Source organism: Brassica napus, assembly GCF_020379485.1.
Source record: "Brassica napus cultivar Da-Ae chromosome C9 unlocalized genomic scaffold, Da-Ae chrC09_Random_56, whole genome shotgun sequence".
Taxonomy (NCBI): Eukaryota; Viridiplantae; Streptophyta; class Magnoliopsida; order Brassicales; family Brassicaceae; genus Brassica; species Brassica napus.
Genome location: NW_026014414.1, coordinates 5,001 through 17,401, shown reverse-complemented (window position 1 = coordinate 17,401; position 12,401 = coordinate 5,001). Strand labels below are relative to the sequence as shown.

Genomic DNA, 12,401 nt, shown 5'->3' with positions numbered 1-12,401 from the left:
TTTACTACAACAAAATATAATTTATGTTTTTCTAGAAATTATTATAGGTATCAATTGATTGAACAATTAGATTATTGGAGTTTTCGTATTATTAGTCTCGGATTATCTTTTAACCGTCGGCATTCTTTCAGGAGCTGTATGGGCTAATGAAACATGGGGGGTTCATATTGGAATTGGGATCCGAAAGAAACCTGGGCATTTATTACTTGGACCATCTTCGCAATTTATTTACATATTAAAACAAATAGGAATGCTCGAGGTATAAATTCTGCAATTGTGGCTTCGCTAGGTTTTCTTTTAATTTGGATATGCTATTTTGGCGTCAATCTTTTAGGAATAGGTTTACATAGTTATGGTTCATTTACATCGAATTAACTAAAACATTAACAAAAAAAGAAAAGAATCCAAATAAAAAAAATAGCATCTATATATAACTTCATCTAAGTTAAGAAATCTAATTTAGTTTTAGTAGTAAATCATCAAGAACCTTTTGAATCAAGTAGTACAATGATTCAAAAGGTTCTCACAATACAAAAAGCAAAGACTTCTTATTATAATTCAATTTAATGTTTTTTTTTATTTCCTGAAAACTATCCATAAAAATAATTAGATAAAATGGATTCGACCTTGTCACTTGCTAATGAGAGCACAAAATCAGGATAAATCCCAATACCAATTATGGGTAGAAGAATAGAGATTGAAAGAAATAACTCTCGGGGTCCAGAATCAAAAAAAGAAAAGTTTTTGGCATTAATTAACTTGTATCCATAGAACATTTGACGTGACATAGATAATAAATATATAGGAGTTAATATCATTCCAATTGCCATTACAAAAATAATTAAAATTTTTGAAATTAAGAAATATTTTTGGCTGGTAATTATTCCAAAAAAAACGATTAATTCGGCAACAAAACCACTCATGCCCGGTAATGCAAGGGAAGCCATCGATAAGATAGTGAACATTGTAAATATCTTTGGAATGGAGATAGCCATTCCACCCATTTCATCAAGATAAACAAGCCGGATTCTATCATAACTAGTTCCTGCCAAGAAAAAAAGTGCAGCGCCAATAAATCCATGAGAGATTATTTGTAAAATAGCTCCATTAAGCCCAGGATCCGTTATAGAACCAATACCTATAATTATAAAACCCATATGAGATACAGAAGAATAGGCTATTCTCTTTTTTAAATTACGTTGACCGGGAGATGTTGAAGCTGCATAAATTATTTGGATTGTACCGACTACCATCAACCAAGGAGAAAACATAGAATGAGCGTGAGGTAATAATTCCATATTGATTCGAACCAATCCATATGCTCCCATTTTTAATAAGATTCCAGCGAGAAGCATACAGGTACTGTAATGTGCCTCGCCGTGGGTGTCAGGTAACCAAGTATGTAAAGGTATAATCGGTGATTTGACGGCAAAAGCAATAAGAAATCCAATATAAAAGAGTATTTCGAGTGTGACCGGATAGGCTTGATTCCCTAATAGTTCTAAATTTAATGTTGGTTCGTTCGAACCATATAAACTTATACCTAAAACTCCTATTAATAAAAAAATAGAACTTCCTGCAGTGTATAAAATAAATTTTGTAGCTGAATACAAACGTTTCTTTCCACCCCACATGGATAAAAGGAGATAAACGGGAATTAATTCTAATTCCCACATGATGAAAAAAAGTAAAATATCCCGAGAAGAAAACGATCCTATTTGGCCGCTGTACATTGCTAACATCAGGAAATAGAATAATCGGGAATCCCGAGTAACTGGAAAAGCCGCTAAAGTAGCTAAAGTAGTAATAAATCCGGTCAGTAAAATCGTTCCTATAGAAAGTCCATCTATTCCCAGTCTCCAATAAAAATCAAAAAGATTGATCCATTTATAATCTTCGGACAGTTGAATTAATGGATCGTCCAGTTTAAAATTATAACAAAAAGCGTAAGTCGTTAGAAGAAGTTCTAAGATACAAATGCATATAGTATACCACTTATTAACTTTATTTCCCCTATGCGGGAGAAATAACATTAATGAACCGGCAGATATTGGAAAAACAACAATTATTGTTAACCAAGGAAAATCATTCGTGGTAAAGACAAGATACACCAGGTCCAAAGAACGCGTACTCAAAAAAATATATAAATAAAAAAATATAATTGAACTTTTTTGAGTACGAGTACTTGTCAATAAAAAAAATAAAATGTATTCCAAATTTATTCAAATCAGGTTTTCGGTAACGTATTAATAAGCTAGACCCATGCTTCGAGTTGTTTCATGCCATAAATAAACTCGAACGCTCAAAAAATCCGTTGGACAGGCAGATTCACATCTCTTACAACCAACACAATCCTCGGTTCTTGGGGCAGAAGCTATTTGCTTAGCTTTACATCCATCCCAAGGTATCATTTCTAATACGTCTGTAGGACATGCTCGGACACACTGAGTACATCCTATACAGGTATCATAAATTTTTACTGAATGTGACATAGGATCTATAGTTTTTTTAATGTCATAAATTTTCAATCTAGTAAACTTATAACTAAATGATATATTAAATTAAAATACTAGATGAAGCAATGATTTCTTTTAATAGAATTTTTTAATGAATTCTGGCTCAATTGGTAAAAAATGGGGCTAAAATACTTTGATTTCTTAAATTTTCACAAATTTAATCTAGTAAGTCATAACCTATCATATATGCAAATTTAAACCTATAATTTTTTGATTTATGCTACTTATTTAATAAGGTCGATTGGTTGATGCGAGTTGATTTTCTGTTACGATAAATTGACGAGACTATAGCTAATCCAATAGCTGCTTCAGCGGCTGCAATTGCTATAACAAAAATGCAGAAAATATCCCCTTTTAGTTGGGAATTATCAAAAAAATCAGCAAATGTTACGAGATTCATATTAACTGCATTGAGTATAAGTTCAAGGCACATAAGAGCCCTAACCATATTTCGACTCGTGATCAATCCATAAAGACCAATCAAAAATAAATAGGCACTCAAAACAAGTACATGTTCGAGTATCATTGAGCAACTCCTTATCAATTTTGATTCATTATCAATATGAATAATAAAAACAATTCACCGGATTCAATCAACTAGAATATAACAACAAAGTACGAATAAAAACTATATTAGGGAAAAAATTTCAAATATATATAAAATATAAAAATTTATATTTAAAAAATGAAATAGTATTCAATCAAATTGAATGAACGGAAAAAAATATCATAACATACACAAACACAAAGTTTTCTTTGGTCTTTACTAATTGGAACCTTTTTTATTGACGAGCCACAGAAATTGCACCTATCAAAGCAACTAAAAGAATTATTGAAATGAGTTCAAATGGAAGAAAAAAATCTGTTGATAAATGAATTCCTATTTGTTGACTATTACTTATTAAATCTTGTTCTAAAATCTGGTTTAATCTTGTAGTCCAAATAACCCCGTACCATGACGTATCGAGAATAGTAGAAATTAATGAAAAAAGAATAGTTGTACAAACCACTGAAGTAATCCCATTCCCAACAGTCCACAGATTGAAATCTATGGAATATTCGGAATCATTCATGAACATCACAGCAAATATGATTAAAACATTTATGGCTCCCACGTAAATAAGGAGTTGTGCAGCAGCTACAAAATGGGAATTTGCTAGAATATACAATAAAGATATACAAACAAGAACAAATCCTAAGGAAAAGGCTGAAAATATTGGGTTAGGAAGTAATACCACTCCCAGACCTCCTACTAGAAGACCAGATCCCAGAAAAACTAAAAGAAAATCATGTATTTTTCCAGGCAAATCCATTATATTATTAAAAAAAGAAAAAATAGAAATCCTTTTCATGACCTTATTAATTTAACCGGGGAATTTTTTTTTAATATGTTTCTAATAGAGTGAAATTAGAATCTAATGAATATTAATTGATGTAGATACAATTATTAGACAGTTTCGCTTTTTTATTCTAATATTTTCAACCTATCTATTTCAAGCAAGATAATAATTACGAAAATATTATATTAAAAGGATGAGCCTTAATACTTAATATTATTCTATAAATACAAGTTTTTAATTAAATTCTTTATATAATATAATTCAACAGTTTTGCATTCTTTTTTTAATAAAATTAATGGGTTTACCCATTTTTTGTTTGAGGTGAATTCAAAATTGTTCGAATAGTATAATCGTCAATTACTGACATTGGTAAACGCCCCAAAGCGATTTGATTATAATTCAACTCGTGACGATCATAAGTTGAAAACTCATATTCTTCAGTCATTGACAAACAATTTGTTGGACAATACTCAACACAATTACCACAAAATATACAAATTCCAAAATCAATACTGTAATTAAGCAATCGTTTTTTTCGAATATTAGTTTCCAATTTCCAATCAACAACCGGCAGATCTATAGGACATACTCGAACACATACTTCACAAGCAATGCATTTATCAAATTCGAAATGGATTCGACCGCGGAAACGTTCTGATGTTATTAATTTTTCATAGGGATATTGAATAGTTACAGGTAAACGATTTGTGTGGGATAAGGTAATCATGAAACCCTGACCAATATACCTTGCAGCTCGTAGGGTTTGTTGACCATAATTCATGAACCCGGTTATCATAGGAAGCATATTGTAATTATCTATGAATAATTTGATCTTTGTTTCTTTCTCTTGTTTAAAACAAGTAATGAATATCTTGGATTGATTTTCAATTTAGAGTGAAAAGAGTTGGAAAGAAGTTGTTAATAATAGATTACCAAGGGAAATCGGTAAAAGAAATTTCCATCCAAGATTTAATAGTTGATCCATTCTTAGCCTAGGTAAAGTCCATCTGGTTGCGATAGAAATGAACAAGAACAAATAAGTTTTAGCTAATGTAATAAAGATACCAATTGTTGTTCCAAAAATTTGATCCTTTTCAAATAGCTCCAGCATAGATATATACGGAATAGAAATATTCCAACCGCCTAAGTATAGAACTGTTACAAATAATGAGGAAATTAATAGATTTAGATAAGAAGCAACATAAAATAAACCAAATTTGATACCGGAATATTCAGTTTGATAACCTGCTATTAATTCTTCTTCCGCTTCTGGTAAATCAAAAGGTAACCTCTCGCATTCTGCTAGGGAAGAAATTAGAAAAATGATAAAACCTATAGGTTGACGCCACAAATTCCATCCCCAAAAACCATATTTTGATTGTGCCTCAACTATATCAACTGTACTTAAACTGTTAGATAATCCTAGTCGGTGATAACATTACTATTCTCACCGCTATTACAAAACCGTACATGAGGTTTTCGCCTCATACGGCTCCTCGGGGGCCGTAAATAAATATAAGGACCAGATTAGTATTATTTAGATGGATATGATGTGTTCTAAAATGGATTAAATAGAAATATATCTGGGGTCCCGAATTATACCAATGGAATTCTGTCTGCTCAAATTCTAAAACTAAAAAACGCGCTTCGGAATTCATCTCATCCTTTACAAATTTTAATTTCTATTTGTTGAGTAATAACTTAATCCTTTAATAAAGCACCCCTTGTAAAACTAAACCTAGGTTTTTCAGCCCGTCGTGTTTTTCAATTACGAAAAAGAATTAAACATCCTATTAGTTTCTTATTCATGATAGAAATTCTATTTTATTTTCGAAATCTATAAAAAAAAATATACTTGTTTCGTTCCTATTCTTCTTTCTTTCTTTTTTAGAAAAAAAGTAGGTGGACTTAAAAAAAAATAAAGGATTATTTCGTTTCTGATAGTCATTACATTTATCGGTGGATGGGAGCATACTCTGAATCGGAATCTTGGGGAGTACTGCCTGATAATTTCTACAAATTTCAAGCCCCAATTAACCTTCTTTTTTTGTTATCTTATGTTATGCATAAATATCCTTTTCAATTTGGTTAATCTCTATTACAAATTCTTTGTGTATTTTGGTGTTTCTAACCATCCACGCGTTTTTACCTAATTGCCGATCACTTTGTAATATATGTATATGTATAGTAATTTATATAACTGATAGTGAAAACGTCATACGGTTAATATTTTTTTTAACCCGCTTCAAGCCCGGCTGACTAATCAACCAACCTTGGGGTAAAGCGATTCTTACGCTTACGTTTATTTCCATTTAACCTTTGTACATAGGAAATGAGACTTAATTTTTCTTTTTACTGCTAATTTCTGAGCAGTTTTTTTTCACTCATATATAACTATCAAATTCAAATTCCTTTTATTAAGATAAACCCGAAAGATAAATATATATATTCCGTTTTTTTTTTCATTTTTTTTTTATCTAGAAGAAACGGAATAAACCTTTCTGTTTCAACGAATCGCACGTAGAGATATTGATAAAACACATAGAGTTAATGGTATTTCATAACTAATCGCTTGAGCAGCAGCTCGCAGACCACCTAAAAAAGAATATTTATTATTTGATCCATATCCTGACATAAGAAGTCCGATCGGAGCAACACTTGAGATGGCAATCCATAAAAAAATACCGATATTGAGATCCGCTAAAACAAGGTGATTGCTAAAAGGAATTACTGAATAACTTAGTAAAATAGAGATAACTGCTATAGATGGTCCAATACTAAATAAAGGAGTATTTCCTCTAGATGGACGAAGATCTTCTTTGAAAAGTAGTTTTGTCCCGTCGGCTAAAGCTTGAAGAATTCCTAACGGGCCGGCGTATTCAGGTCCAATACGTTGTTGTATCCCTGCAGATATTTCTCTTTCTAACCACACAATTACTAGTACACCAGTTATGATTCCCAATACAAGAGAAAATATAGGGACAAATATCCATATGAGTCCATAGACCTCTTTTAAAGATTCCAATCTAAGAAAAGAATTTATTGTTTGTACTTCTGTTGCATAAATTATCATTTTAACGATCAACTTCTCCCATAATTATATCTATGCTACCGAGTATCGTCATAATATCAGCCAATTTCATTCTTTTAACTAGTTCAGGAAGAATTTGCAAATTAATAAAACCCGGCGGTCGGATTTTCCATCTCCAAGGAAAACCACTTTGATCTCCTATGAGAAAAATTCCCAATTCCCCTTTTGGAGCTTCAACTCTTACGTAAAGTTCTTGTTTCGATAATTCAAAAGTAGGGGAAGGTTTTTTACTAATGAATCGATATTCAAAATCATTCCACTCTGGATTCCTTTTTTTATCAAAGCCTCTGCTTTCTAAATTTTCATAGGGACCCCCCGGAAGTCCTTCCAGAGCCTGTTGAATAATTTTGATGGATTCTGTCATTTCGCTAAGTCGTACTAAATAACGAGCTAATGAATCTCCTTGTTTTTGCCACTGAATTTCCCATTCAAATTCATCGTAAGACTCATAACGATCAACTTTACGAAGATCCCATGGTATTCCGGATGCGCGTAACATTGGTCCGGATAAACCCCAATTTATTGCTTCTTCCCCACCAATAATCCCAACGCCTTCAACTCGTTCTAAAAAAATAGGATTTCGTGTAATAAGTTTTTGATATTCAACAACCTCTGTTAAAAAATAATCACAAAAATCCAAGCATTTATCTATCCAACCATAAGGTAAATCCGCCGCTATTCCTCCAATACGAAAAAAATTATGCATCATTCTCATACCGGTGGCAGCTTCGAATAGATCATATACAAATTCTCGTTCTCTGAAAATATAGAAAAAGGGAGTCTGTGCCCCAATATCTGCCATAAAAGGGCCAAGCCATAACAGATGAGAAGCTATACGACTCAATTCTAGCATAATTACTCTGATATAGCTGGCTCTTTTAGGAACTTGAATATTTCCTAATTGTTCGGGTCCGTTTACTGTTATTGCTTCTGTAAACATAGTAGCTAAATAATCCCACCGCGTTACATAAGGTAAATATTGTATAATTGCTCGGTTTTCTGCAATTTTTTCCATTCCTCTGTGTAAATAACCCAATATGGGTTCACAATCAACAACATCCTCACCGTCTAGAGTAACAATTAAGCGAAGAACACCGTGCATGGATGGGTGGTGAGGTCCCATATTGACTATCATAAGATCTTTTCCTGTAACTGGTCTCTTCATAAGTTTTTCCTTGATTCGTTCTGGTATGAATTAGATTGCTGAAAAAGAAGTTTATTCAAAAATTCAAGATCTAAAAAATTAACTAATTCACAATTTTGGAATTTAACGAGTTTTTAATTCCCGAATATTCAACTGATTAATTAATTCTTTATAACGTACTCTATTTTTTTTTGACAAATAAGCCAGCAGTCGTTGACGTTTTCCCAGAATTTTTCGTAGACCTCTCTGAGATAAATAATCTTTTCTGTGCAATTCCAAATGTGAAGTAAGTCTTCGTATCTTATTAGTGAAACTGACTACTTGAAATTCAACAGATCCCTTGCTTTCTTCTTTTTTTTCTTGAAATGAAATGAATGTATTTTTTATCATAAAAAGAAATCCTTCCCTTTTTAATATGAATTGAAAGATATGAATTTTACTGATCAGTAATAATAATGGTAGTTTTTTTGTACAAGGATCCGAATTTAATTATCAACTTATTAATTCTTAATTTTATAAAAAAAAAGTTTAAATTTCGATCTAAAAAAGGAGGATTTTAAAAATTTATTTATGAATTCGCTCTGAGTGGTATCTATGTCATTAATTCAATGAATCTCATGTATAAAGATTGAATTAAAAAAAATCCCTCACATTTGTGCATCCAATTGTTTTCATATACCGTAACTTATATTATATATTGTTCATATACCGTAACTTAATACTATATATATAGTCAAAATATAGTAAAAAGGATCTACCATTAATGCATTTGAAATCGCGTATACATGTGTATTCTTATCATACTGAAATGATTTCCATTAGTCGTATTAAACCAATAGCGATTCATACAAGCTAAATCTTCTAATCGAAAATTGGGCCAAAGAAAGGATTTTAATTTAATTAGGTTTTTTTTATCCTTATCAAGATCTTTCTTTTTATTCAAAACTGTGGTCAAGTTTTGAATATTTGTATCAAATTTTGAATTTCTATCCCTTGCATTTTTTTTTTTTAAATTGAAACAAATTAGAATTCGAAATTCTTTACGTCGTTTAGGGGATAGAATAGTTTCAGGGACAAAGAAATTTAAACTTTTTTTTTTATAAATATAGCTTTTTTTTTTTGATCTTTTACTTATTTTTTGTTTATTTTTATGAACCAATGAAATCCCGATGGTTCTATATATAATAAGTTGGCCGTCGTTTTTTACAGACAAACGAACAGGTTCAACAATCAATATTCCTTTTTTCATTAATTTTGAAAAAGTGAAATTCTTCTCAATCATTAGAATATCTAAGCTCATCTCTCCTCTTTCAATACAAGATATCGTTATCTCGGTTGGATTTTTTAGTCTAACCAAGAGACAGTATGCTTTTACATTATTGAGGATTTTTTGATTAAAAAAACAATTCCATCGCAATTGAAAACGCGAATACCTTTTGAGAAATAAGTCAAGTTCCGCTTCGGTATTGCTTTTTGGTTTTTTTTTATTTTTACGTTTTTTTATCTTCGATTCTGTATAATTTTCTTCAATATTTTTTTCTTGCTTTGATAGAGCTGATTCCGTATTTATTTTTGTTTCTTTATCTGATTCAAACTCTTCTTGACCTGCTGATTCGTTTTCTTCTTTATTTAGATTAAAAAACCGAAGGAATTTTTTTTCGTTTGATGGTATAAAACCTTTTTTCTTTAGGGTGATCTGTTTATTCACATTTTTTGTTTCATTAAAATTGAAAAGAAGTGATTTAATTGGTATGACCCACGGTTTCATTTTATATGTACTAGAAAATAAGAAAAATTCTGGAAAGAAAAAAAAGTCAAAATTTGTTATACGAGGATTTAGTATTTCTTCATTCATTCCCATCCAATCAAAAAAATTTATTTTTTGATTGGCAAGACTCGTCTTAGTTATTTTATAAATTCTTTTATAATTCTTAACTTTAGTTTTAATATATTTTTTTTTACTCCTAGTATCAAGCTCAATATTTACTTTTTTTCTAAACCAAAAGTTGAGAATTCTCCAATCCAAATATTTTCTATGCAAAATTTCCCCTATACTGCGAATATTATATTTTTCTAGAAAACAAGAGATTAAAAAATTTTCTAGGCCTGTAGACATATCAAAAAATTTTTCTGTAGAATGAATAGATTTGTAGCAAAAAAGATTATATATAGAATCCTTTTTGAAATTCTGTTTATGTTTTGGATTGAAAAATAAGTTAGCCTCACAAAAATTTTGTTTTTTGTAATTATCAAAAATTTTTTTTTCGTATGAATCCACTTTGTTTAAACTTGGATTTAGAACTAGAGAGTCTTGGTTTAGTTTTTTTTTCCATTTTTGGGTTACTAATCTAGCCCATGCAATCTGAGGTAAATTATATTGAGAATGACTTCGTAACCAGTTTTTCCATTGATTTATTTCGGAATTTAAAAGGGTTTTATCTTTCCATTCATAATGAAAGATTCCTTGTTCTTTAAAAAAATCTTTTATTTGATTCTTAACAAAAAAGGATGTTATGTATATGTTATATTCAAAAAAAGACTTTAATTTAGAAAAGTTACTAACTTGAATTTGTGATAATTTGTAAAATACATATGCTTGTGATAAAGAGCATAAGTCATAACTAAAAAAATTTTTTTTTGATATGAAATTTTTTATAGTCGAAATAAAATAAATGGTATTTTTTTTTTTTTTTTTTTCTCCATTTTCCTCATTCTTGTAAATATATACATCAAGAATTTTTTTTGTTGAATCAACAAAAAGTTGTGTAGTAATTCTTGGAATATTAATAATACCTAGAAAAATAGAAATAGACAGTTGTTCAACGCAAAATTGAAAAAAAAAAAAAGATTTACGAATTAATCGAGTTTTTTTTTTTTTAATGTCTGCCAACTTTTTTTTGATGACTCAATTATTTTAGAATCATAACACAGTTTGTTACAACTATTAGTTAGTTTTTCTTTTTCTTTTGAAATTTTTTTCGTTTGATTTCTGATTGTCTTTATTTTATCAATCACATTTTTTATTTTGTTTTCGCTGAGTGAAGAATTTGGCCACTCCGTCGATTTTTTTTGAACAGATAGTTCATGAATCATCTGATTACTCATTATTGAATCTTTTTTAGTTTCATTTAATTCATATATTTCTCTCGGGCCAACTAATGGAATTCTATTTCGTTTTGAAAGGTTTTTTTTTTTTTCTTTTAGAAAAAGCAAGTTTTTTATAATCCAGTTTTTAATTTCTTTTTCGACTTTTAGGAAAATTGTTGCTCTTTCTTTGAAAATCCTTAAAACCGGAAAAGACTTCGTTTTGGATTTTTTGATTCTTTTTTTTAATTCTTTAAAAATAGGTTTAAAAAAAGAAGGCTTTGGTTTGGTAGAACCAAAAGGTAGGTCAGTTTCCAGCCCCCAAACTGTTAAAAAACGAAAATCATTTTTTTCTCCTTTTGTTTTTTTTAGTCGAGCCTTCTGAGATGATTGAAATTTATATTTATGCCAAGGTTTAAGATAAAACGGAAATAGGATTTTTATCTGAATACCATCCGTTAACCAGTTTCGTGGAAATTCTGTTTCGGATAGTTGAACCCCATTATAAGTACATTTAACATGCATTTCACGTTTCCACTCCTTTAAATCCTCTTCCCACTCGGGAAGTTGAAATAATACGATACGGATGCTATTTTTAATTATTATCAATAAAGGTAATATAATATATTTTCTAAGAATAGATTGAGTTACTAAAATAAAACCTCTTATTATTTGAGCAAATAAGAAGCTATCCCAAGTTTCCGCAATTTCTATACGTCTTTGTTCTTCTTTTTTTGATTGTTCTTCTTCGTTTTTATCAAAAAAAATTTTTTTTTTCCACATGAAATTTCTAAGAATTTTTTTTTTTAGCCCCCATATATCAAACGAAAAAAAAAAAAATTTATCTATTCTATCAAAAAAAAGGGGCGAATGTGCTTTTGCTTGCAAAAATTCCCAAATAACAGTTTTACGCCTTTGGGAACGCATGGATCCTTTAATTATCTCTCGACGAAAATCAGATTGTTGTGAATAACGGATCAAAGCCATTTCATCTGTTTGATCAGAATTTTGATTATCTTTGAGATTAGTATAAATCTCGTTATGCGGTTCTTTTAAATCAGTAAAAACCACTACACGTTTTGCTTTTCTTGAACGAATTCCAGGTTCGGTTGGTATATTTTCTTCAGTTTCAGCTTCCAATTCTTCCAATTCACTTGTTAATTTGTATGACCATTGAGGAACTTGTTTATTGATTTCATGGAAATCAATAAAATTTTTTATAAGAG

The 12,401-nt window shown here is 30.2% G+C and overlaps 3 protein-coding genes across 3 annotated transcripts in view; all 3 read right to left on the bottom strand.

Moving 5' to 3' along the window:
• Positions 1-584: 584 nt before the first annotated feature.
• Positions 585-10,207, bottom strand: LOC125595147 (protein TIC 214-like). Its single transcript, XM_048771060.1, has one exon. It carries the CDS (start codon positions 10,205-10,207, stop codon positions 8,852-8,854), a length of 1,356 nt encoding a protein of 451 aa, XP_048627017.1. The 3' UTR covers positions 585-8,851.
• On the bottom strand, positions 585-10,208 carry LOC125595148 (NAD(P)H-quinone oxidoreductase subunit H, chloroplastic). Its single transcript, XM_048771061.1, has 2 exons — positions 6,377-10,208; positions 585-5,275 (listed from the first exon to the last, which is right to left on the bottom strand). The coding sequence occupies exon 1, from the start codon at positions 8,110-8,112 to the stop codon at positions 6,931-6,933; it is 1,182 nt and encodes a 393-aa protein (XP_048627018.1). The 5' UTR covers positions 8,113-10,208; the 3' UTR covers positions 585-5,275; positions 6,377-6,930.
• LOC125595146 (protein TIC 214-like) overlaps positions 9,605-12,401 on the bottom strand; it is a 3,724-nt gene continuing 927 nt past the window's right edge. Inside the window, exon 1 of the mRNA XM_048771059.1 lies at positions 9,605-12,401. This exon is cut by the window's right edge and continues 927 nt beyond it. Coding sequence (XP_048627016.1) covers positions 10,948-12,401 — 1,454 coding nt within the window. The 3' untranslated portion in view covers positions 9,605-10,947.